General features: G+C 46.5%; 1 protein-coding gene across 1 annotated transcript in view; it reads left to right on the top strand.

The window, feature by feature from the left end:
* Window positions 1-461: 461 nt before the first annotated feature.
* The window catches only part of LOC146191878 (uncharacterized), a 58,727-nt gene continuing 33,130 nt past the window's right edge, over window positions 462-26,058 (top strand). The window contains exons 1-3 of the mRNA XM_084599997.1: window positions 462-614; window positions 4,792-5,216; window positions 23,676-23,859. Coding sequence (XP_084456123.1) covers window positions 462-614; window positions 4,792-5,216; window positions 23,676-23,859 — 762 coding nt within the window. The remainder of the gene's footprint in view (window positions 615-4,791; window positions 5,217-23,675; window positions 23,860-26,058) is intronic.

Below are 26,058 nucleotides of genomic sequence, written 5' to 3'. Positions count from 1 at the left end.
CTAAATTTTAATGACTCACAAGACGACTAGTCGTGACATGACATTTATATATCACTTGTATCATTACATACACATTCATGACAACCAGTCTCATCTTAATGTGACGTCATATCACACGTTACATTTTGCTTTTACGTTTTACGAACACATTTTCGCAAACATAGCCAAGTAAGGCTTTCGCCTTAATAAAGTCAGCCCTCTAAGGTCCTCATTTTATCATCGCGCGTAGGCGCATGTACTTTCCTTCAAGCATTATGCGCCCGATCCACAGTACACACTGCAATGTGCAGCCAGAATGCATTCGCTAGACACAATGGATGATCGGCATGCGACTGCAATCAGTCGGGAGGCTTTGACATGCGCCCGGACGTTCATTGTGCAGCGCAGAGCGAACGGCGTGGCAGCGATGTTGCATGTGCCAGTACCGATGGTAATGCCATTGTGCCCAGGTGGTGCGCAGGATGGGCTGCGGGCTGAGCAAAGTGCACGCCGCCCCCGAACCGTCGTCACAGCCCAAGCGTAGTTTCGGCGCCCAGGGACGCTGGGCCCAGGACGCCTCCAAGCGCTCCACGTCCACAGCCTCCTCCGAGGGACAGGTGGACGCTCAGGTGCAGGTGAGGTTCCCGTCAACCTCGAACGGTGATTCGTTCGCAGGCGCTTCAAGCATGTATGCACAAATTAAGAGCTTGTCCAGGGTTCCTTGTTTTCGTCTCGTTAGTATCCCGCCTTGTTGCTGATCACGCATCATCTCGCGTAAACAGCGACTCTCTAAACAAACATGCGTTGCTGCGCAAAGAACATTACCGGAGGCGAATTAAAGTAATCATTCCAAAAACAGTAGTGCGCAACTTGTCATTAATATTGGCTTACAACGAAGAGCAGACAAGAGTGCACACGTATCCCCCCTTTGTCTTGATCAAAGTACAGTATAAATAGAAAGGACACAAATGTCAGGCCATAGAAATCTCACAATGCTGTTCAACAATAAAACTTGCGGGATTTAGCCAAGTCTGTCGAAGTTTGAAGAAATATTTCGCAGTCTTGATCATGACATGTCATGGTCCAAACACATTGACATCATATGTAACAAAGCTTTTAAACGTCTCGGATACCTCCATCGTACACTGTGTAAAGCCCCAAAGGATACCAAACTGCTGACATATAAAACACTTATCCGCCCCATTCTTGATTACGGCTGTATCGTATGGAACCCTTATACGAAATCCGGTAACAGAAAATTAGAATCAGTTCAAAAGAAATCAGTACGCTTAGACTTTCACAACTACGGCCTGGATTTTTTCCCCTTTCCATTATACAGATTTAGGTCTCACAGCCCTATCATCTCGCTGACAAATATAATATTTGAAGTTTTTTGAACATGCTGGTTCACCCTCAGCGCCTTCCACCACTAAATAATTATTTGAACATTAGCAAGCCTTCCATAACTAGAAATTTCCATAGCCTGAATCTCATCCCTTTCTTTTCCCGCACTGAGACATTCAAACACAGCTTTGACCATTGAACTCTGGAATTCGCTGCCTGGAAATATCCGCTCGTTACCCATTGAAGAATTTTTGACGGCCCTTGCTTTCCTAGGGCCATTTTTTATTTGCTTTGATTTTATATGTTGTATTTCCTTGATACACTTTTCTTTGTTTGCGCACTCCTGCCATAGCCTCATAGAGGCTGCAGTAGGTGCAAATAAATAAATAAATAAATAAATAAATAAATAAATAAATAAATAAATAAATAAATAAATAAATAAATAAATAAATAAATAAATACCGAACGCCTTAACCAGTACTGAGCAAAGCCATAACCCTGACTCTATGCTATGCTTTCTCTGCCAGTCACAAACCTCAAAATCACCCGATTTGATATAAAATAACACTTTTCAGACTTACAAATGCATACCTTAATCCTTCTATAACATTTTGAGCGCTGTCGATATGCCGATCAGTTGTTAGCCGATTTTGTTACCCGTCTGCACTCACCTCGTATAACATCACATCCTTTGAAACAACGCATTTTGTTACCCTACTTCCCCTTCATTAGGTTGCCTCACCGCTGCAGTACGGCGGTTAGGGCGCTCGATGGTTGAGCCTATGGACACGGGATGGAATTCTGGCCGCGGCGGCTACTTTCAGGGGGAGGTGAAAATCAAGGCGCCCGTGTGCTGCGCCGTGTCAGTGCACGTTGTCAGTGCATCCTAGAGAACCGCAGGTGGTCTACATTTCCAGAGTTCTCCACTATGGTGTATGTCATATAGCCTGAGTCGTTTCGGGACTTTAAACCCTCTAAACCAAACCAAACCAAACCAAACCAGTTGTGTTCTCTAAGGAAGCTGCCAAGGGCAGTGCTTTGTGAAAATTTATTATTGCATTCAACAGTTTCTGCACGCACATAGAGTAAGTTCGTTAGTGCAGAGCTTTTACAACGGAGTATATCGCTGTTGCTGTCTTCCGCGGCATGTGGGTTAAATCTGTATAATTCGGAATAACGTTGCAGCCGCAATTTGTTATTATTTCAATAGTAAGTGGTCACTTACCAAGCTGCCATTGGATTAAGCTTCAAAGCCAGTAATAGTAAAGAGGGGCTTTAAGTAACAGACACCGCCCCCCCCCCACACACGCGCGCGCACGCACACGCGCACACACGCACACACACGCACGCGCACACACGCACGCACACACACACACGCACACGCGCACACACACGCACACACACACACACATACACACACACACACACACACACACACACACACACACACACGCGCGCACGCACACACGCACGCACACGCACACACACGCACACGCACACGCACGCACACACAGACACACACGCACACACGCACATGCGCACACACACGCACACACGCACACACGCACACACACACGCGCGCACACACACACACACACACACACACACACACACACACACACACACACACACACACACACACACACACACACACACACACACACACACACACACACACACACACACACACACACACACACACACACACACACACACACACACACACGCGCACGCACACACAGATGCACTGACGCGTAAGCTGTGAAGCACACCAAGCTGCATGATATGCAGGGGTTAGTGCAATAACATACACGTGCGAAACCTAATGACGCACACTTCCTAACTACTTTCAACATTCCCGCACGGAACGGCTGCCACCCGTCATTGCGAAGCGTTGACATTGCGCACGCAGACATCACTCTTCCCAGTTCAGTTCTCGCAAAGCGACTCGGTAATGGAGGGAAAACAACGCTGAGTTTGGCCGAGCATTTATACTTTCGTTCTACAGCGCTTCAAAACATGCGTTCGGGGCGCCCGCTTTCAGGATATCCCTGTACAACATAATACCGCACAAGCTTTGTTTATGTGTAAAGCATAAATTATTCAAATGTGCTGATAAGACCAACCCGAAGCGGAACGACGCAAAGATTATTTTCTCGTCCTGAAATGACCCGGGTAGTGTATCGTCGCTCTCCCCGCTCGAACGTCGTTCTTTGCTCTCCGAATACGGCGCATTGATCACTCCGTCTTTTCAACGTGGTGTCATAAGTCGCCGTCCACCGGAAGTTCGAACACAACCCAGCTCAATCGTTCTTCGCGCCATACACGCAACTGCAGGCGCAAATCTGGCATGGCGTCCTGCGCGGTCATTACTCATCGTCGTTTGCAAACAAAGCACTGGTCCCGTGCGCCGTTCGATCGCTGTCAATCGATTGCCTGTTGCATTAGGATGTTATTTTGCGCCCTGTACACGCGAGCACGAAAGTACGCACTTGCAGTGTTGCGTTAGCCAATCTCTCTGACATCTCAGTCGGCTGAGCCATATGTCTATTGGGGCCGTCATTACACAATTATGAATCATGCTCACATAGAATAAAGTGGGATGAATGATATTAGCCCATCCGGGTCATCCTCTCATAAATTTTATTTACTTTGGCTCCGGGTATCTGCATTTTCGTGAATAATATTAATTAAAAGGTGATTATCGGCGAGCGTTCTCTTCATCTCGGATTGATGAAAAGAGTGTTGAACTTTTTATGAGCACTTCCTTAAATTTGTGGTTTGGCTCAGTGTACACGGAGATTCTTTATTAGAACGGCGCTCAAGTTTCGAGTAATAACCGGGTCAATGACTGATAAAAGGGACGATAAAAGTTTTCTTGCTGACATAATCTGCAAGCACAGTTCTCCGTATCGGCAGCTCTTTTTGAAGTTGCCTGTATATAGGGCAAATTTGACCTGTCTTTGAAAAGAAGAAGCTGAGTGGCTAGGTTTCCTCTTCCCTTTCCATGGGCAAAGGAACTTGCAGGCTCTCGATGGAATGAAAGGTTTGTTAGTACTGTTTCCGTAAAAAGGTGTGGATATATGAGAATGTTCATAATTAAAAAAGCGAAACAAAAGACCACACTCCATAATTCTGATATGAAATCATATATTAGTGCATAATTAAAAAGCGAAGCGGTTTCCAAACTTAAACAAAAGACAACCCTCCTTAATTTCGATATCAAATAATACACTAGTTTCATTTCTTAGTGCACGAAATATGCTTCATATGTGATCTCGATTCCACTACTGGCCTCCTCTGAGCGCCAACATCTTCCTATCAATTGTTGCGTCTCGAAACAATGGAGAGGGAGCAGTCAAACCAAGCTCAAGTAAAGAGAATATATCAATTTTTTTCCCTTTCATATAACTCTGCTTAAGACACATACTTGCTTGTAACCCGATATGCATTGTACCAATCTCGCAGGTAGAGCACAAGTGCGAACAACGCGACCGCGTCACCCAGACCGATATACACTTCAACATGGGCCAAGGCAACGAGGACGACTTCGATTTGGACGGCCTGGAAGACGGCCTGTCTTCTTTCGGTGACGAGTATACCGACGAAGGCGTAGCGGAAAATGGCGCCTCGACGAACGGCAGCTGCTCTCACGAGGGCATCCGCGTGGCCGAGCCGAGGCTGGTTCCGGCTGACGGCGTGCAGAACCGGGGTAACGCCAACGCCGCCATCACAGCGCCGGCCCTGCAATCCAACAAGCAGCGCATGCTGATGGACACCGAGCAGAGGATTCTGATGCTGAGCAAGCGAATTCACCTGGACATTGACATGACGCCCCGCAGCGTGGCCACATGTGACGTCGGTGTGCAGGCAGGAAGCAGCCGCAGCAGCAGGTGGGAGGCACTGAAGTGTTCGTTAAGGAACTACGAGAAACAAAAGTGTGTAGGGTACGTGAGTGCCACGGATATAGGGATGTTAGGAGCGTCCCCTTTGCAACGGGATGGTGATGCTAAACATTTCTTTTGTTATGTTTTTTTTTTACTTAGATAACGCTTCAAGTTTAACGACTTTACTTTTAGACCAGGGTTATCTTTAAATACCCTCGTTTAATTTCGATTTAGTTTCCATGCGGTGTCTCTCTGCTATTTATACCCTAATCTTCGAACCGTCTCTGCTGACCTCTACCGCCGATTCGTTCACGCTTCCTTTGCCACCTCTAAACCCAAGGGCCTCGACTACAGGGTGCTATGTCCGCACCTCGACATCTGGATGGATACTGTCACACTCCAGTAGAATATGTTCAATTGTTTCTGGGCATCTACCGCGCATAGCACAACTTTCATCCCTTGATAAAACTTTCCTTTGTAGCTTCGGGTTCTAAGACATCTTATCTAGCTTCAAAGAGAAGACTGCTGCCTCTTGTGTTATCATAAAAGGCTTCCTTCTTATTCCGAGTTTTCCATTTTCTATGTATGCCTATGATCGGCTTTTTTTTTCCATTGAATGATTCCAATTTTTACCTTCTGAGTTCTTTAATCTGTCGTTTACTGTTCATTTCGCCGTCCTGTCTTCCTAAGTACTTACTGGTTAGTTTTCTGGTACTTTCCGCCACTGTAAGCCAATTTCCTTTCGGTATATGCTTTAGCTTATGACATGGAGACTTCTAAAGCTGTCAGTGAAAAACTTTAGTCAGTGATAGATAGTGACCGATAATGATAGTGATAGTTAGTGATAGTGATGATGATAATGACAGAAATGACTGGGATGTCATGAAATGGTGATGGGATCAACCGTGACGTAACGTCATGACCGATTTAACGCCGTCATGACGTCACATCTGGACATGTCTAATACCTCAAGCTGACGTCATCATGACGTCACATCCGGCCATGACGTCATTCACGCATATACGAAGCTGACCCCGCCTGCCGTCCAATCCAGGCAGCCGTGCTGCGTCTTTCATTTGGCGCTTCCTCGAACGCCGCACCAAACAGCAACAGAAAGACGCATTAAAAAAGGAATCAGCGGCGTTTCAGATTGGTTCACCGCAATGGGAAGGCGCAATAACTGTCACAATTCTCCACGGACTGATTGATTGATTTATAGGAAGGGAAAGGCGCGGTAACTGTCTCAATTGTTTTCTGTGGACACCTCGACTGCGCCGTAAGGGAAGGAAGGTGGGAGTGAAAGTGGAAAGGGAGAAAGAGGAGCCGTAGTAGAGGGCTACGGAGTAATTTCGACCCCCTGGGGATCTTTAACGTGCGCTGACATCGCACAGCACACGGACGCCTCTTCGTTTGCTGTGCGATGTCAGCGCACGTTAAAGATCCCCAGGTGGTCGAAATTACACCTGAACCGCGCCTGAAGGGAAGAGAGGAAGGTGGGAGTGAAAACAATGGCTGTGGTTTGACCAATGACGCAACGAATTACGAAGATTTTCTCGCCTAAGGAGATCAGGTTCGGTTGGTTCAACTTCTCCATGGCTGACTGCGCCGTTACTGGCACGGTTCCACATATATACACCCCGCGCATGTGCAGTGGCTCCGGCGTAAGGAAGAGCAATGACATCACTGTGCATGCGCGGCGCGGCGAACGCGGCTAGGGCGGCACATATGAGTCGCCGCGCTGCGGAGGCGTCGGCGGTGGTACAGTGCCTAGCACTATAGCGGTGGTCCTGGCGCGCCAGCTGTGCAGTGTGTGACGTCACACCCTCCTGGTGCACGTGTAGATGCGTGATTCCGTTCTCTCAACGGTAGGGTTGGTTGTACAACTTTTAATTCCATCGGAAACGGGGAGTCGTGCGCCCGCGAATTAGAGGCCGGCAGGTAGCCCTTGGCTTGCTGCGGCCTCTTCCGCCAGATGGACGGTGCGGTCCTCTTAGCAGCGTCACCTGGCCAAATAGTGGAAATATTCTAAAAATGAATTAGAGCACATTTAAAGCCTGCCGTACTCGTTGCCTCAGTGGCGCAATGTATTAACATTATTTACCTGAGCACTTAACGAATAAAATGTATGTTCGAATCCTGCGTTTGTAGTTTTTTTTTTCGAAATTCGTTTTTTAAATTGCAACTTTAAAATAAGCTACTAATATCTTTCTGGAGGGTGTTCCCCTTTAGGTTGCATCATGTGATGTTTTTAATTTTTAATAGCCACATAACCTGCCATGAACACAGCCGCGAGACAACAGAATGACAACGCTTACACTATATAATAATTTTCAACGTAATCATTTCCTGCCTTTAGTGAGCGTATGTAACCTTTAGGTTGCGTTCAGACACATCTCTCAGTAACAATCGCCGTTTAACCCGCTCAGTGGCAAAAAGTGACGAGAAAGAAGTTGCGGGACCCTACCGTTGAGAAGACGGAATTACGCCGTGTAGATGGCGCGGCGGCGGCACCTCTGAGCCACCCGCGCAGGCGGGCGTGTCGGCGGCGGGTCTATAAGAACATTCGACCCGGCTCTCCAGCTGTGCTCCGTGTGACGTCACTCGCTCCTCGCGCATGCGCACCTTGGCTCTTCGGGGCTCGAAATGGCTCACAGAGTAGCGTAACGTTCGATGGAGGCGAAACGAAGTGGCGTCCGTGTGCTGTGCGATGTCAGCGCACGTTAAAGATCCCCAGGTGGTCGAAATTACTCCGTAGCCCTCCACTACGGCTCCTCTTTCTCTCTTTCCACTTTCATTCCCACCTTCCTCCCTTCCCTTACGGCGCGGTTCGGGTGTCCACAGAGCAAGTGTGACAGTTACTGCGCCTTTCCCTTCCTGTGAACCAATTTAATTAATTTAAGTAGCGTAACGTTTCTTTCGCAACAAAGTGAAAGAAGTGCCACAGTGGAGGGCTTCTGACCACCGCGCGATAGAGGCTTTCGCCTCATTGCACTTTAGTAGGGTGCCTCTATGCGCGCCCACTCAGCAGAGGGCGCGCGCATCGAGGCACACTACACTTTAGTGGTCCAAAGTGCCCCTAGTGTTTTTGTTATTGCTTTGGTATGTGTAACAGATAGCTATATGTTCTCAGCTCTGCTTGTATGAACTGTTGACTGTAAGGCCAAAGGAAACGTTTCTCTTGTGATCTATCAGACACGTTTTGCAAACAGCCTCATAATGCTAGGTTCTCGTTTTATTTTCTGAACAAAAAAGTTTTTTTTTTTTTTTAAGTGCATTTCATGCAGCAAACCTGTGGAGGCTTGAATGAAGCCCATCAAGCAATGCAGCCGCAGAAAAGGAAAATCCTGCATTATCGATACATGAGCAGCGCTCGTATTTCTTGAAAGACCGGCGGAAATTATTAGGTGCAAGAGGCGTTGACTTCTCATCAGCGTCGTCACTAGGGTTAGCGGCACCCAGCGCGCTGGCGCCTTTGAGTTGATGAGCAGCCTCATTGCCTCGGTTCCCTGAGTGGGTGGGTGTCTATACGAATTCTCTCTGTCCAGTCTGATATCCGCGAGGATGTTTCTGGCAGTATTTGATATTTTACCACGCGAGAAGTTACGTATGGCAGTGTTTGAATCGCTGACAATTATGTCCGCATCTGTTGTAGCCATGGAGGAAGGAAACAACTTAGAAAAGGCCCTTGCCATTCCCAATGCATTGGAGCAAGTGTGGCGGAAGTGACGTCAAAATTTAGGGTTAGCCAAGTCGAGCCATTAGCAACGGCGACGCTGTTGCTATGAAAACTCGGGCCACTAGCAACAGCGTTGCTAAGGGCCCTAGGTACGTGAGCGTCGTGGAGAAAGGGTAAATGATGAGGAGAGACGTTGCAGCGTCCGGTCGCGGCGCGGCCGCGCCGGCTTCAAAAAAAAAAAAAAAATGACGTCAGGGCCTCTTCTAAGCTTTCCTTCCTCCATGGTTGTAGCGATGGCTAAAGCGATTGCGTCTTCTTCCGCTTGATCTGAGTAGCGGACCTTTACCGAACCGGCTGATACACATTTACTGACGTTACTGGATGCTTATTTACCCGTGGCAAAGGCCCCTTCAGCCATGTTGCAGTCCGACCCTACTGAAAAACCAAAAGGTCTACGGGGCAATAACCTCAAGAAATCTCATCTAATCGCCTAGACTCTCATACGGTCTGCATCGTTATCTTAAAATATCGTACCAGTAACTGAGACCTTATGCAATTTTATGCGACTTGTATGTGATTTCTTATGTGAATTGAGTGAGAGTGTGTGAGGGGTTATTGCCGCATACAATTTTTTCAGTAGGGAAGCTCAACCCATACATCACAAATCATTTACACAGCGAATAATCATAGAAAATAAAATTCGCTTTCACAGAACTCATATTGGAGCTCATCTCAGCCTAATCAACGTGGTAAACACATATATGACGCCCTTGATCAAACTCTTCTTACTCTGTGCAACGAACCTAACGCGCCGACCCGTATCGGTCTCCATCCCTCTCAAGCAGACACTACAGCGGACCTTACGTTCTCATCACCGCGTCTTCTTCGGCGCTGGGAAGTCCTTTCTATTTCTTGAGGTAGTGATCACTTGCCCATCTTGCTCACTTTCAATCGTAAGTGTCTTCGCGTTCGAACAATACGTTCGTTTTTCAACTGGGACAAGTTTCGTGCTAATACTATTTATTTATTTATTGCGCTGAGTTTGCCACACGGCATAAAAGATGGTGGTATAGCGTCACAGGAATGTGTGGAGTGCAGCCATGTGCAAGAAGTCACACAAACTGCGTGCATAAATGTTGTTTGTTGTCCATAAGTGGAAATGAGAGTCATTACTTGGTGAAAGTCCAGCTTTTTGTAGAATGATGTTGCGCATATGCGAAGTTCCCGGGCATGTCCATATTAGATGCCGTACAGTGGTGTCGCAAGCCGGTTCTTCGCAGTGTGGGCATTTGTCGGGAACTGGAATAGTAGTACTTTGCCACTGGTGTCGAACGGCGGGCGTAAGAGCCACTCCGACCCTCAGCCGTCTCAGAGATACCTCCTCCACCCTTGTTAGATTGGGGGGAAGGGGGTACGTACACGGGTAATACTACGACCCCCTTCTCGGATATTGGCTCCTTCCTGTCTGTACTCGGAGATGCCCGCACTCAAGCTCTCGAATATATCCCCTGTGACGATTCCACAGTTGGCATGGATGCTCACCTGGCTAACCTTTGGCGTCGCGCAGATCACCTCACGCAACGTTTTCGGACACGCAGAAAACGTCACAAAGATCTCGTGCTTCTTCGACGACAATTCAAGCTTATCCGGGCATACCAGCTTCACCTGCAAAGTGAGGCTTGGCACTCTACATGCGACCGTCTTGGACAAGTACCAGGCCTATCACAACTTTGGCGCATCTTTCGTGGCCTAAATGGCAAGGCACGCGGGGCCCCACTTCTCACCGATCTCCTTCTTAATAGCAACCCGGCTGATGTTGAAGATGAAGGTATACGCACCTTTTTCCCACACGCCAGCCTAATGCCTCCACCAGCAGTTTCCATTTTCCCAGTCAGAAGCCCTGATCCAGACCTGGATCGCCCATTCTCAAAGGGAGAACTGCAGGCAGCGCTCGGAAGAGGCCGAGCTCGCGCCACACCCGGGCATGACCGAGTCAGTTGGCAGGAGCTTCGCAATGTCGACTCGGCAGCCCAGGATGCCCTTCTCGACATCATTGATTCTTACTGGGAGACCGGAACGGTACCTGATAACCTCAAGCTTTCTCTTATTCTTCCTATCCCTAAACCTGGCAAAAACCCTCGACTTCCTAGATTTTGCGTCCAATCGCCCTGACTTCACATCTCTGTAAACTCATCGAGCGCCTGCTGCATACCCGAATTAGTCACTACATTGAATACGTCAGTTCAGGATTTCATCCAGCTCAAGCCGGCTTCCGCCCTAACCTCGGAACGCATGACTGCCTTTGGCTTTTGCGAAGAGTTCTGAATAGAGCTCATCGTAAAGCGCTACCTTACTATCTCCTGGCTGTCGATATACACAAAGCCTTTGACAATGTTCGCCATGAGGTTATCCTGGAAAAACCTAGTACTCGTGCCCAAATCTGGATCCGCAATTTTTTGACATCTAGACCCATTCAGCTACATGGCAAAGCTCCGGGATGGGTGCCCAAAACCTATTACTTGGATAGGGGTGTACCTCAGGGCTCCATTCTCGGACTCATATTGTTCAACTTGGCCATGACAAGCGTCGCCGAGAATCTGGAAATCAGCACAAGCGCAAGATTCGCTATATATGCCGATGATATTACCGTCTGGACTGAGGCAGCGGATTACGTAGACAAATATTCTATGGAGACTGAACCTCAGGTGGCCCTTCTTTGTCTTCAAGGTACACTAACCAAAATTGGCCTCAAACTCGCACCACATAAAACAGAATTGATTAGTATCAACGGAAAACATAAAACCAACCCCAGTATGCAGATCCATCTTCACATCGGAGGCAACTCCATCACCTCCTTCAATGGGCAAATCCGCATTCTTGGCCTGCCCATATCAAGCTGCAACAGTCCCCAGAAATGGGTTCATCAGCTACAACGCCTTTGGCCAGCCCTGCTACATGCTATTCGTCGCCTGTCCAACCGGCACGGCGGTGCGCGGCAACATGCCTGCAGTGCGATGGCCAGAGCAGCGGCGGTCGAAAAAATCCTCTATGGTACACCCGTCCTCCAAGTGTCGAAGACTAACTTCGCTAAGGTCGAACGCCTTCATCGCGCAACACTACGCACTATTACCGGTCTACCTAAACACACTCCTATAGCCGAACTTGAGCGTTTGGCCGCTCTTCCACCGCTCACTACCATCATTACCGAGTCACAGACGCGTCATCGAATACGTCTAGAGAACACTTTCCAGGGGCGTCGCCTGCTGGCCTGGGATGAACAGCGTAACGACAAAACACCAGCCCTATATATACATCTCTTCCTCCTTGGGAGATGCCAGTAGTCTCACGCCTCCATCGCCGACCTATAAACCGCGATTTTGCCATTCCCCGGGAGCTCCTCGCTGCCCATCACCGGCAAGAGCGAATCCCTCATACGACTGACATATACACCGACGCATCGATTACAAGCGAATTTGCATCTATGGCCTGGGTATGCGATGACAACCCTTCCCTTTCAGGCGCTTATGCCCGCCGCCTACCACAAGGTACCCCTCTCCATGCTGAACTCCTCGCGATTTGGGGAGCCTTGTCAGGAGTGCCTTGCACCGGAACTGGGTCAATACGTATTCTTACTGATTCCTTTGAAGCTTACAAAGAAATCACTACTCCGGGTTCACAAGATGCAACAGCTACGGCCCTACAGCGCCTCCTTAAACGCCACCAACTCGCGACCAGAACTGTCGCTATTCACTGGACCCCAGGTCACTCGGACGAGTCAGGGGGCAATGCGGCGGCACACGCCGCGGCTGCCTTGGCAGGTGGAATATCCACATTTACTTCCCCACCCCCTTGCTTCATCCTTATTCGACCTTGGGCGGGTAACTCAGCCCTTCTCTTGCCCTTATGCACTATGCTCGGACTAGTCTTCGTAGCCTCTGTCAGGATCGCATGCAGGTGGCCACACCAGACCCACCGTTTACGAGAAAAACCCACCTCACCCGAAGTCAAGAAGTCTTTTTGAATAAGCTCATCACCCATGCGGCTTACACGCCACGTATTATGGCCCGCTGGCGCGAGTATACGGAGAAAATGATTACGTGCCCTCACTGTACGACTCTAACGCGCGGCGGCATATCTCATTTACTCTGGGATTGCCCTGCTTTTTCTACTGGACGCTCCGAGATCGAACCCTACCGCCTGAACTACCGTTCCCTTCTAGAAACTGATGCTAACACACAGATGATATTTGCCTAGTATGGCTCGCTTAGTGGCCTGGTTAGAGTAATGCGATTCGAGTGACGACCTAAACAATGAAGATTCTGTCTACTCCCCTTTATCCCCATCCATGGACATGAGCCTTCCCATTAATAAAGGACATTCAACCAATCATATAACCGCACGCAAGCTGAACCATTTCTATAAGCACTGCCCTATATGCTGTCAAGCACTGTTTTTTCCTTCGGACAATATTTAATTGACATTGCGCTGACAGCACAACTTTTTTTTTACATGGGAAATTTCATTCGAAATTCCTAAAATCTTTCTAGCAATGTACACAGCTGTTATCACACAACTTAGTGTTAGGCAGGATATGAAGAAACTGCGATATATTACAGAACGAACTCAAATTGAATACCTTGAACTATTTTAGTGCTGCAGCACTACTACCATGATTATCTCAAAACCCCGATGTCTGAAGCCGATTTATAATAATAATAATTGGTTCATAGGAAAGAAAAGGAGCAGCATTTGTCCCACTTGTTTTGTGGACACCTGACCGCGCCATAATGGAAGGAAGGTGGGAATGAAAGTGGAAAGAAAGAGAGAGAAAGGGTGCCGTAATGGAGGCGCGGAATAATAATAATAATAATAATAATAATAATAATAATAATAATAATAATAATAATAATAATAATAATAATAATAATAATAATAATAATAATAATAATAATAATAATAATAATAATAATAGAGGGTCTCTTAGATGTCTATTAAGAGCAGAATGGCGAAAGCCTGCCCTTCCTATCTTATAATTTGCCTCCCATCGTTAGCCTCTTGTCGGCGTTCGTTACAGTGCTACATATAGTTATAATTGGTTTACAGGAAAGGAAAGGCGCCGTATCTATCAGACTTTCTCCGGCAAGTGGGAGTTTGAACGGTACACCATCGCTCCTGTCCCGTGGCGTTCCTTGGCGCGCGTTGAAGTGTGATATTGCAGATGGCAGGAACGCATCCCACCTCGGCCAATCAGAACGCCGCAAAAGCGGGGGACACTTTGTCCACGACAGCATGAACCATTAAAGGCTTTCGTCTTAATAATAATAATAATTGCTTCACAGGAAGGGAAAGGCGCAGTATCTGTCACACTTGCTCTGTTGACACCTGAACCGCGCCGTAAAGGGAGGAAGGACGGTGGGAGTGAGAATGGAAAGAGAGAAAGGGGAGCCGTTGTGGAGGGCTACGGCATAATTTCTACCTCCGGGGGATTAACGCGCAGTGACATCGCGAGGAAGGGTGGCAGATCCGGGCCGTGATGGGGCTGGGACAGGTAGGTCACCGCCGCTTGCGGCGGGAGCTATCCAGCCACTGAATTTTTATCTGTTGTAGGCCGTCAGTGCACTCGCCACCACTTCGGTGGTGGTGGGCGACGGCTGTTGTTGCGGCGCGCGTCTTTCACTCCCTCTTCTTTTTTCTTGTCTATTTTCTCTTCTGTCCGCACGAGGCAGGGTTCGGTCCCGACTGCTGGCGGCTGCGTTTTGATGGAGGGGAAACGAAGTGGCGTCCGCGTGCTATGCGATGTCAGTTGTTGTTGTGGATGTAAGAAGAAACAAAAAAACATGCACGCGCCTGCTACTGGCTCTGTAACTGAGCCACCTGATTTAACTGATTTATTTATAGGAAGGGAAAGGCGTGGTAACTGTCTGCGCGCCATCCACCCACCTAACTTTCTGCCGCCCCCTGCTACGCTTTCCTTCCGTTGGAATCCAGTTTGTTACCCTAAGCGACCATCGGTTATCCCCTCTTCGCACTACATGTCCTGCCCATGCCCGTTTCTTCTTCTTAATGTGCACTAGAATGTCGGTAACTTGAGTTATTTCTCTGACCCACTGTGCACGCTTCCTATTTTTTAATGTTACCCCTACCATTTTTCATTCCATAGCCCTCTGGGTTGTCCTCAACTTAGGTAAAACTCTCTTGATTAGCCTCCATGTTTCAGCCTCATAGGTGAGCACAGGTAAGACGCAACTGTTGTACACTTTCCTCTTGAGCGATACCGGTAAGCTGCTAGTCATAATCTGAGAGTGCTTGCCAAATGCGCTCCATCCCAATCTCATTCTTCTTGTTATTTCCATTTCATGGTCCGGATCTGCGGTTACTACCTGTCCTAAGTAGAAATATTCGCCTACTACTTCCAGTATTTCGCTACCTAATGTAAACTGCTGTTCCTTCCCGAGGCTGTTGAACATTACCTTAGTCTTCTGCATATTGATTTTCAAGCCTACCTTACTACCTTTCCTGTCTAGGTCATCAATCATTATTTGCAGTTCGTCCCACGAGTTGCTTAGCAAGGCAATATCATCAGCAAATAGCAGATTACTGAGGTATTTTCCATCTACCCTTATCCCTAACAGCTCCCATTCCAAGTCTCTGAATACTTCCTCTAAGCAAACTGTGAATAGTACTGGGGAGATTGTGTCTCCTTGCCTAACACCTTTCTTTATGGGAATTTTGTTACTTCCTTTATGCAGAACTATGGTTGCTGTGCAGCCACTATATATCTCTTCCAGCACTTTCACGTACGGCTCGTCTACCCCCTGATTTCGCAATGCCTGCATCACCGCCGAGGTTTCAACTGAGTCAAATGCTTTTTCGTAATCAATGAATGCTATGTATAAGAGCTGGTTTTATTCTGACCATTTTTCTATCACCTGATTGATGGTATGGATATGATCGATAATAGAGTACCGTTTCCGAAAACCTCCTTGATCCTTTGCTTGATTTCAGTCTAAGGTTGTCCTGATTCTATTAGCGATTACCATAGTAAACACCTTATACGTAAGCGACAGTAAGCTGATTGGGTTGTAATTTTAAGGGTCCTTAGAGTCTCCTTGCTTATGAATGAGGATAATGTTTGCATTCTTCCATGGTTCCGGTACCGTCGGTGACACCAGGCACTGCGTATACAGGGTGGCCAGTTTTTCTAGGACGATATCCCCCTCGTCATTTAGCAAATCTGTAGTTATCTGATTCTCTCCAGCTGATTTCCCTTTTTTTCATAGTTTCTAATGCTTTCTTGACCTCGTGTTTCGTCGCTGGTGGAACGACTGACTGTTTTCTCTACCGCCAGTCTCGTTACGGTCCTTACTACTTTGGCTACTGTAGAGATCTGTATAGAACTCCTCGGCTACTTTGACTATCTTGTCCATATTCGTGATGACGTTGCCCGCCTTGTACCTTATCGCATACATGTGGTTTTTGCCTATGCCCAATTTGTTTTTTACCGCTTTAAGGCTTCCCCCGTTCTTTACAGCATACTCAATTTTCTCCATGTTATACTTCCTTACATCGGCCACCTTGCGCTTATTGATTAGCTTTGATATCTCGGCCAATTCGATCTGTTCTGTTGGATTGGAAGCTTTCATACTCCGGCGTTTCTTAAATCGTTCGTCTCCTTAGACAGCTATCCTCTCTAACAATCCCACTGCCTACTTCTACCGCACATTCAGTAATGATATTTCTGAAATTATTATTCATTGCTTCTAGGGTAATGTCGCCATCTTCGGTTAGAGCTGAATATCTATTCTGTAGCGAGATCATGAACTCTTCTGGCCTCCCCCTCACCGCTATAATTCCTTGATGGGTTTCTTTCTTAATAATCTGTTGCGTTCCTTCTTCAGATTTAAGCTAATTCGGGACCTCACCATCCTGTGGTCACTGCATCGCACTTTCCCGATTGCCTCTACATCTTGCATAATGGCGGGGGTTGAAAACACTATGAAGTCATTTTCATTTTTAGCTAGGACTTTTCCATGTCCATTTCCGGTTCTTCCGTTTGCTGAATAAGGTATTCATGATTCTTAAGTTATTGCGCTCTGCAAACTGAACTAGTAACTCCCCCCTGCTATTCCTAGAACCAATGCCATAGTCACCTATTGCCTGGTCTCCTGCCTGCTCTTTCCCTATCTTGGCATTGAAGTCCCCCATTAGTACAGTATACTGCGTCTTTACTGTTCGCATTGCCGATTCTACATCTTCGTAGAAGCTTTCAACTGCCTGGTCATCATAACTACATGTAGGTGTGTAGGCCTGCACAACCTTCAGTTTATACTGCTTATTAAGCCTAATTACGATGCCTGCCACCTTCTCATTAATACCATAGAATTCGTCTATACTACCCGCTATATACTTATTGACAAGGAAACCTACTCCCAGTTGTCGCCTCTCTGGCGGTAGCACAGTACATGCCCATCCTTCAGTACAGTATACGCCTCATTCGGCCTCCTAACCTCATGCACGATATTCCATGATTAACTGAGTTATACTGCCTGTATTTCTTTTATTGTGAGAGCAATATTACGCCAGGTTACGAGCCTTCAGCGTAGCGTGGTCCGGTAATTACGCTTTACACCACCGCTTTATACCAGCGCTAAAGCTGCGCTAGCAAGTCGGCTCTTCAGCGTAGCGCGGCTTCATTCATTCATTCAAAAACCTTTATTCATGAGGATGACCTGAGGCCTCGTAGCCACGCCGGAAGTTTCGCGCTTCTCCCACTAGGTGCGCTTTAGTCTAACAGGTCTAGTCTAACAGGCTTAAAAGCAGAGAAGTGACATAATGTTAGTAATGTAGGAACAAAATTTATTAAATAGAATGATGCTTTAGTTCACCATTCTAAATCAATAATTAAGATATAGGGAGAAAAATGAGCATGATAGCTACTGCTACCACCCCGTTTCAAAGGGGACGCTAGCGTCCTATATTATTAGCCATCCATCCATGGTGTGACGTCATAAGCGAGGCGAAGATGGGCTACCAAGTCGGCTCTTCAGCGTAGCGTGGCTCATAGCCACGCCGGGCGTTTCACACTTCTCCCACTATGTGCGCTGTGGTCTAACAGGTGGTAGGGTGCCTCGATGCGCTCGAGAGGGGGGGGGCTTTTTTCTTGTCGGCTCCTTTCCGGAGGGTGAAAGGAGCCGACACGACAATGAAGACGAGTAAGAAATTGTAGGCAGGAGTTCTGGTCGAGGACTGCGCGACAATATTTGTTGCCGAATTTGTTGGTACTAGATAGCCCCAGGATGGTACTTTGCGATCTAAAGCAATTATATAAATATTTTTACAAATAAAGCTGTCTCAGATACGAGGCATAGCTACAGCAGTTTAAGTGTTACGCGGGTGCATCTAAAAATTTTTATGTTCCTCCTCACCGTCTCAGAAATGGCTTCTGCAATTACTCCCCTCCGTCCTTCATCTGCTCTCCTCATTACTCTTCTCATTACTACGTAGAGGAGTCAAAAATAATTATGCTTTCACATTTACCCCTGATCAAGTGAACTGATAGCCCCCGTTTTTTTTTGCAGAGATATCCTCGAGTGTGATCACATTTCTCCTTTCGGTAAAGAAAGTGTTGTGGAGCTATTCGTCATAGAGCAGCCACGACAAATACCCCCTCCATGACTGAGTTGTGTAGTCAAAAACTAGCACAAATTATAAACTTTACATCTTTTCAGAAGTTGCAAAAGAAAAAATCTGGCTGCAAGCGAAAGAACAAAATAGCGAACAATGCGCAACATGACCAGAGCTACGAGTTCGCAGGACCGGCGCAAATCTTGCGTCATCTTGCCTATCACCTGCGTACTTCTTTCATTGAGGGCCAGCGCATCGCCCGAACCTAATAAATGATGTGCTCAAAATAAGAAAATACCAGTATTTCTCAACACTTTTGCTTGTGTTTGTTTTCTGTTTGATCATTTTAAAGCATTTCTGCAACTACAGTAATCTACTTGAAAAATCTATTTGGTTGGGTAAACTTTGTTTCAAAATATTCACAACCTAGAAGGTGATGCTTGTCTCGTATAAAAAGTGATGGAAAAAAGCGTAAAAGTGGACTGTACGTGTTGTATTTAGGGTGTGACGATTGCCTGAAGACTAATATCCACCTCTGGCCGACATCTATGCATTTCAGAGCTGTTTAAAAACTAAGCTCACCAGAAGCACCGTTTATCACGAAAAGGAAATACCAAGCCCCAATGAGGCGTAGAAAACGTCAAGGCAAATTGAATTTTAAGCTTTTTCACTTCATTACGGAGCTTTATAGAACGACAGGGGCTGTTTGAATTCTTCAGTTCGTACTCTCAGATGACAGTAATTAAACATTAAATAACTAATTTAATCAGACGCACATGAACTTTAGCCAATTATTGTTATATGCATTTAGTTTCTACACATTATTTTCGTCAGTTTTGTTTTGAAACACGTGACGTTGCCTTAAAGTTCAGTGAAAGTGTAACGCCTTAGCACCCAGTTTTGAAACCACGCAGTTTTCTCAAATTTTGCTGGATGAAATATATTTTTTTCTTTTCTGTACGTCACAGCGCTTAGTTTTAATTTATACGATGCAGATATCTCCCTAGCTATGAGAATCTTTCTTTATTCATTTTAAATTATTGCGCGTGCAGTTCTTCACTGAAGACAAATTCCCACCAAGCATGAGCCGGCCAATAACGAGGAGGTGTCATTCAGAACAACGCAAAAAGGAATTTTATTCGACAGTACTCTTTCCTATCCTATACAAAACGTGCCCCCAGGGCTAATAATGGGGATATTTCACGTATACAAACGAGCTAGTTACCAAACGGTGAGTGATAAACCCCGCAGTGACTGATAAACGCTTCAGACCAACAACAGTCCACTGCCCGATTCTCCTCTGAGCGTCCTGTTTGACGCATTTCGCGGTTTTTCCTTTGTGGGCGCGCGTTTTCCAGGAAGGGACGAAAAGCGCGCGAGCGCCCCAAATTACGCTCTGTTCTTCGCACGGGCTGTTGCATTTGAGTCGGCCGAGCAGAATGCGTGCGCGATACGGACGGTAACGTTAACGTTGACCAGCCCCGAAGAATACTAACGAGGGAGAGTGCGAGCCGGGCTTAGCACGGAAACGAGGTAATGAAGAGGCCCCGTCTCCCAGCCGGCGCGTCATGAGAACGCGCCTCACGTAGAGCGGTCAGCGTAAACGCTGGCCGGCCTTTTTTGTCGCTAATTGTATCGGTGGTAGAGGGGAGGAGAGATGTGACGTGGCGGGAGGGCTTGCACTTACATCACATTGTTTCGTCCAGCTCCGTAAGTCGTGCAATCGATTTGCACGCCGCTTTGCGAGCGGGATTCGGCATATGTGGTTCATTTTGTGTATGTAAACTACGTTTAAACTATAGGACCCTCTAGCAGCACCTGAGAAAATTCTGCAATGAGGCGTTGCGTTCGTTCATTTAGGTTCTTTACGCTTCCTACTTGAGCTGTTATATAGCTCCTTGTCTTACGCAGGTCAAAATGTTCTGGCCACCATGAATGGAGGAAAATTCTTATAGAAAGAAATGTAAAGCTACTCGTCACCACGGAGGAGTGTCGTCTACAGAGCCATCGTATTCTATCAGCGAAGCTTTATTGGGTTACCATACTGTAGCCCCCGAAATATTACGTAGTCCTTCGTGTAACTACTGTGGCAAGGAGATCTTAACAACGCAACAGACTTCGCAGTGCCGAAAATCCGGCTTCGGTTTCGGCTGCCTCTGGCAGGCAAGTGACACTAAAGGTGACATTGCCCTGCACGCACTGGTCGTCGGGTCGAGTGGCGTCTCACGAAACCACGTGACAAGGTCGATTCGGCACGCGCTGCCCAACGGGCTCTGGCCATATACGGCTAGGCATGGCGGCTTTGTCCAGATCAATCTCGGACTAGGGACTGCACCCATGCAAAGGGCCCTATTGAGCGTGCGCTCTAATTTTTTGATCGATAAAAGTTTTCACCCCCACCACCACCAACTTGATCTCCTCCTTTCAGATGGAAGAGTGAGTTTACAACACAGCCTTGCAGAGCCCTTGCATTCTGATCAGTTAAGCGTTATGAGTTATGGCCGTATGGACCACGTCCATTTGTGCAGATGGGTTACGCGGGCTTTATATCTATAATGTGTTTATATATATAACGTGTTCGCTTAGAACTGTATGCTACAGAATATGTATCAGAAAAGAGAAGCAAAATTAAGGCATTGATGATCGAGGGAATAGCAAAATAGAATGTACGCAGACGATTGTCCGCAACGAAAGCCGCAAACAGGAGACATTATAGCTTTCTAGTTATTACCTTAAATGCGGATCTATAAGTGAATTTTCAATTTTAACACAAATATTCGATACTTTTGAAGTGATGAAAGCCGTTTCCTCCAGATTTGATGATAATCACACGATCACGGAGAGCGTATTTCCCAATGCAGTGAATAGTTGTGACTTAGTAAGGTAGTCAGTGTGGTTATATATCGACATTCAAATATTCCCGCGTGTGACGAGGCTGCATCTTCGATAGAAACTGCGCAAATTGGTCACAAAAGGCACTTGCGAGACGTAGGTTTTTGAAAACTGCGCTCGCGAATACAAATGTATTGTTAAATGCGATTTGTGACAGTGCCGTTCACTGTTTTGCTGGAAGCCTGCATTCCGTACGTGATCGATGTGAGAGAGCGATGCGCTATTGTGGCTATCTTGCTGAGTTTCTCCCGGCAAAGCAGAATGATTCATTCTGAGTGTCACTGTCATTTCATTATCGTAACGAAACATGCCCTCAGCATGCCCCTCGAGACAGCACGAGTAAGCCACTGCCTAGTCAATTGAACAGTTTATATTTGCAGTTTATTGGATATTAGAGACGACTAGGCAAAACGTGATACAACCATGCAAATTTTCGCCATTTTTGGCACTAGTGACGAAGAAATCAGCGACATTTTCGCTTACGCCGAGTTCTCCTCTGCGGCCAATTCTTGCATCAGTGCCGTTGCCCGCAGTCAACGTTTGCTCTATCAGGCGTACCTATTTAATGGCCTTATGGCGTCTTACGTTATATTGCTCCAGATTATAGACGAATTCTCATACTAAACTCGTACAAATCTCATATCATCTCATACAAATCTTATTCAACGTATGAAAAATATATGAGATTGTATGACATTTGTTAGCGTTTAGTATGAGAAATCTGTATGAGGTTATTGCGACTCATACGTGTTTTTTTTTTTTTTTTTTTTCACTTGGGAATTCTCTTTGTCCTGATCGATTGCTGAGTGTTAGTCGTGGAGAGTGTTGTGGGGTGGCGATATATATACAGAAGGAAAGCATTACTGAAACCACTTCGTACTCTTTCAATAAGAGCTTTCTTCGAAGGCGTGTTCTCATCAAAAATAAAATAAAATAAATGTAAGTTGGTCACGTATGTGAAACCCGAGCAACCACCAAGTCGTGCGTATAGTGGGACGCTTCCGGAGATTTTGGCGTTTAATGAGCAACTTAAGCGATTTAAGAATTCATTCCACTAATTAAAGGAGACAAATCCGTATAGGCTAAACTCAAATCCCGCTAAGTCGCTTCGCGCTAACCTGTAAACCGAAGAAGTAATCACTGATTAAAAAATATTTCGGCGTTCAGGCTTCATCGCAGTGCACGGTGACGAGTAGGGACGTCGATGATGATGTCATCTAAAGAGGTCATGTATTTACAACGCATAGACGTTTACACTGGTACTTCACTGCTGCCATTAAGGCTCGGCTTATGAGAAGTGGTTGCGCTTCTTCGTACTCGGCGGCCAGAAAATGAAGGTAAACGCCGGGAGGCGTCATTCACGTCATTAGGTGACTCACAGAGAGTGTGGGAAACCAGCTGAAATTTGTAACCTTTCCGATAATGGCATCATCATCTAGTTTTTCCGCCTTACTGCAGTGCCATGAGGAGAAGCCTAAATATTGTTGCGATTTTCATAGTCTGTTACTTAATATTTATTTATTTATTTATTTATTTATTTATTTATTTATTTATTTATTTATTTATTTATTTATTTATTTATTTATTTATTTATTTATTTATTACATACTGCAGATACTTGGGTTCAAGCAGGGGGGCATAGGTTCATGCAAAGAGAAAATAACAGCAACAAAAAGTGATACAAATTTAAATGGTAGCGCTAAACCACCTGGTGAGCTGCATCGAGAAGCTCTATATATTCCAATGCGTGTATCTCGGAAAATTCTAAAGAAAGAAGCATATCGAGGGGCAGGAGGTAGCCGCTATTGAGCGCCGCTGGAAGGCAGGACCCGAACCCAAATTGTAATTTTTTTTTTCTGCCTCCGAATCAACTCGGACCCCGAGCGCCCTTGGCACGCGGCTGATATCTCTTTTTTGTTTTTCAGTGTTCTTTCTCATCGTCTAGAAAGAGCACTGATTTTTTTTTTGTCACTCTCTCTCTCTCTCTCTCTGCGATATGAGCGGGAGCTACACCGAAACAGCGCTCTCTCGCTGTACAGCTTTCACGTCCCGGAAAGGACACAAGACCGCCGCAGTGCAGTCTATGAAGAATTGCAGTCGCTTACGCTGTGGCTCATTTATAGCCTTCACAGCCAGCGTATATTTGGTGCACCCTTTATAGTTTGGCCGCTAGCCCTTATAGTTTGTCCTCGCTGTAATCACGCATCACAGATGTGGTCGTGTGCGGCAGAACGAAGTTGTGCTAATGTGATGCCCCTTTCGTTCTTTCTCAGGTGGACGCAGACGGAGCGTTCGGCGCCGGCGGCGCGTGGCGGAGCCCTGCATCAGCCGTCGATGGGGCTACCTCCCGATGCGAGCGGGGCTGCGCGACCCTCGCGCACCACGGACATCGAGTCGCAGACCGATCCTGTGAGCAGGGCGCCCGCCGCAAACGCTGCCGCCGGAGGGCAGCACGAGGTACCGCTGCATATTGTTGCGCATATGAGCGCATTATGTAGGCTGCACTACGCTTTCACGCAGATAACCACGACTGCACGACTTATACAAGCGTCTCACCTACGAGTAGTAAACCCTCTACAACCCTGCACTATATACCTAGCACACTAATCAGCTTCGCGACGCTCCATACGAATTCTCTACCCAGAACCAGTGTTGGCAGCTCAGTAAATGTATAATCTATCGTAGCTAGTTAACATTAAGTATAGTTTGGGTTGACGATGAAAAGATTATGAGGAACTGATTTTTGCGCATTGTCCGCTGCAACTTGCTTATTAATGAGCATTGTACATGACATAAAAATCTCTCTGTAAGCCTTGGTTTTGAGCTATTAGTGGCGATCACCTCATACTTTGGCGGCTTAAGGGTTCAGCTTTGTGACAACGTAGCCACCTGTCGAAATCTATGTCTCCGTAACTACACGCCAACTTTCTCCTTTAGATGTCATATGTTACCTTTGCTAAATGTATTAGTTATCTGAAACGTTACTCTAGAAGAAACGGCAAACCCGACACTAGAGCCCAGAACTTAACAAAAAATGATTATATCAGTTTCAGATACTCAAACTGCAAAAAAAGAAAAAAAAAAAGAAACATGCTAGAACACATGGCCGTGACCTGAATACATTTCATGTTTAATTCAAAACTTTTTTGTTTTGCGAAATGAACTATACTGACGTATCTACATCTTACAGAGCGTACCAAACGGTCTGCACCTTTTTTTTTTGTTGTTTTTGTTCGTCTTACGTTACTCGATATAAACGAAGGTACCACGGGCGATGCGACTTCTCCAAATAGCAGTCTTTATTTCACAGAAATATTTGCACTAATTTTTACTCTGCTGCGAAAAGGGCACGTGTTCGTCATATGTGTCAAAGTGTGGTCTAATACCTGGTTCGCTCATCTATCCAATATGTCTTAACGAGATTGGAAGAAATGTCTCTTAGAAGGATGAGGGCTGGAGCGCCTCTCACACCATCGTGATGCGCTAATTCATGGCGCTCTTAGGAAGACGGGGAATCTAAGCTCATTTTCGAAACATTGAACGCCAGCCAATGAAGTGGATGCTCTCCTCTGCAGCGGACGTGCGCAAGAACAAAGGATTCAAGGACCTGAAATTACAGGAAGCGTGACCTTTAGGCTACTTGAAAGTAAGACCACTCCAAATTACTAACCGACAACTAGAGAGCCGGATCTATCTGAGGTTCCTAAATTAGAATAGCCTACAAGAATGCCTCTTATATATTGTTACGCCGCGTAGCGGCGCACTGAGAAGCGGCAGAAGCAGCAGAAGAAGAAGCGGAGGAAGCGAGGCGCGCGCAGACTGATCCGGGTTTTTCTGAGCCGTGTGCGTCCGTACATCATACGAAGTTCACCTGTATTAAACCCATTTCATCCGTTACATTTGGTGGAGGTGCGGGTAAAACGTTTTGGATCCGCCAGTACCTCGTCGCAGCCGTCGTGTAGCAGGTTTGCCCCCTTTATCTCCTCAACAGTACCTTTCAATGGCTACCACCCGCACGACGCAGACTCATGAACAGCGACCTGAAAAGATGACGGCCTTTCCCCACCAGCGAGAGCCGCGTAAGTTCCACGGTGAGCCCGAAGATGACGTTGAGGAATGGCTCCGACATTACGAAGGATGCAGCAAGTACAACCGATGGAACTCAATCGCACGTCTGTACAATGTTGTTTTCTTCCTCGCTGGCACGGCTCTGACTTGGTTTGATAACCACGAAGAAATCCTGACGACCTGGGACCGATTTGTTGAAGAAATTACGAAGTCCTTTGGGGATACCCTTGCGAAGAAGGAACGCGCTGAGCATCAGCTTTCCCAGAGAGCCCAGCTGCCCGGTGGGACATCCACACGTTATATCGAAGAAATATTGAAACTTTGTCGCATTGTAAACCGACAGATGTCAGAAGAAAACAAGGTAGGGCATCTTCTCAAGGGGATTGCTGAGGATGTGTACAACTTCCTTATTTCGCGGGACACCCTTGCCACAATTGCAGATGTCATCAAGCAGTGCCGGGCATTTCAGGCGTTAAAGGCACGTCGCATAGCGCCCAAATTTGGCTGTCTTTCAAATGTGACAACTGTTGCCGGTATCGACGTTCCGGAGGCTGAAGACATCGCTTCTATGGTCAGGAGGATTATACG

Source organism: Amblyomma maculatum, chromosome 4 (assembly GCF_055883805.1).
Source record: "Amblyomma maculatum isolate TAMU_Amacu chromosome 4, ASM5588380v1, whole genome shotgun sequence".
Taxonomy (NCBI): domain Eukaryota; kingdom Metazoa; phylum Arthropoda; class Arachnida; order Ixodida; family Ixodidae; genus Amblyomma; species Amblyomma maculatum.
Note: the sequence above shows the minus strand (reverse complement) of the source record. Positions and strands in the feature narration are given on the sequence as shown.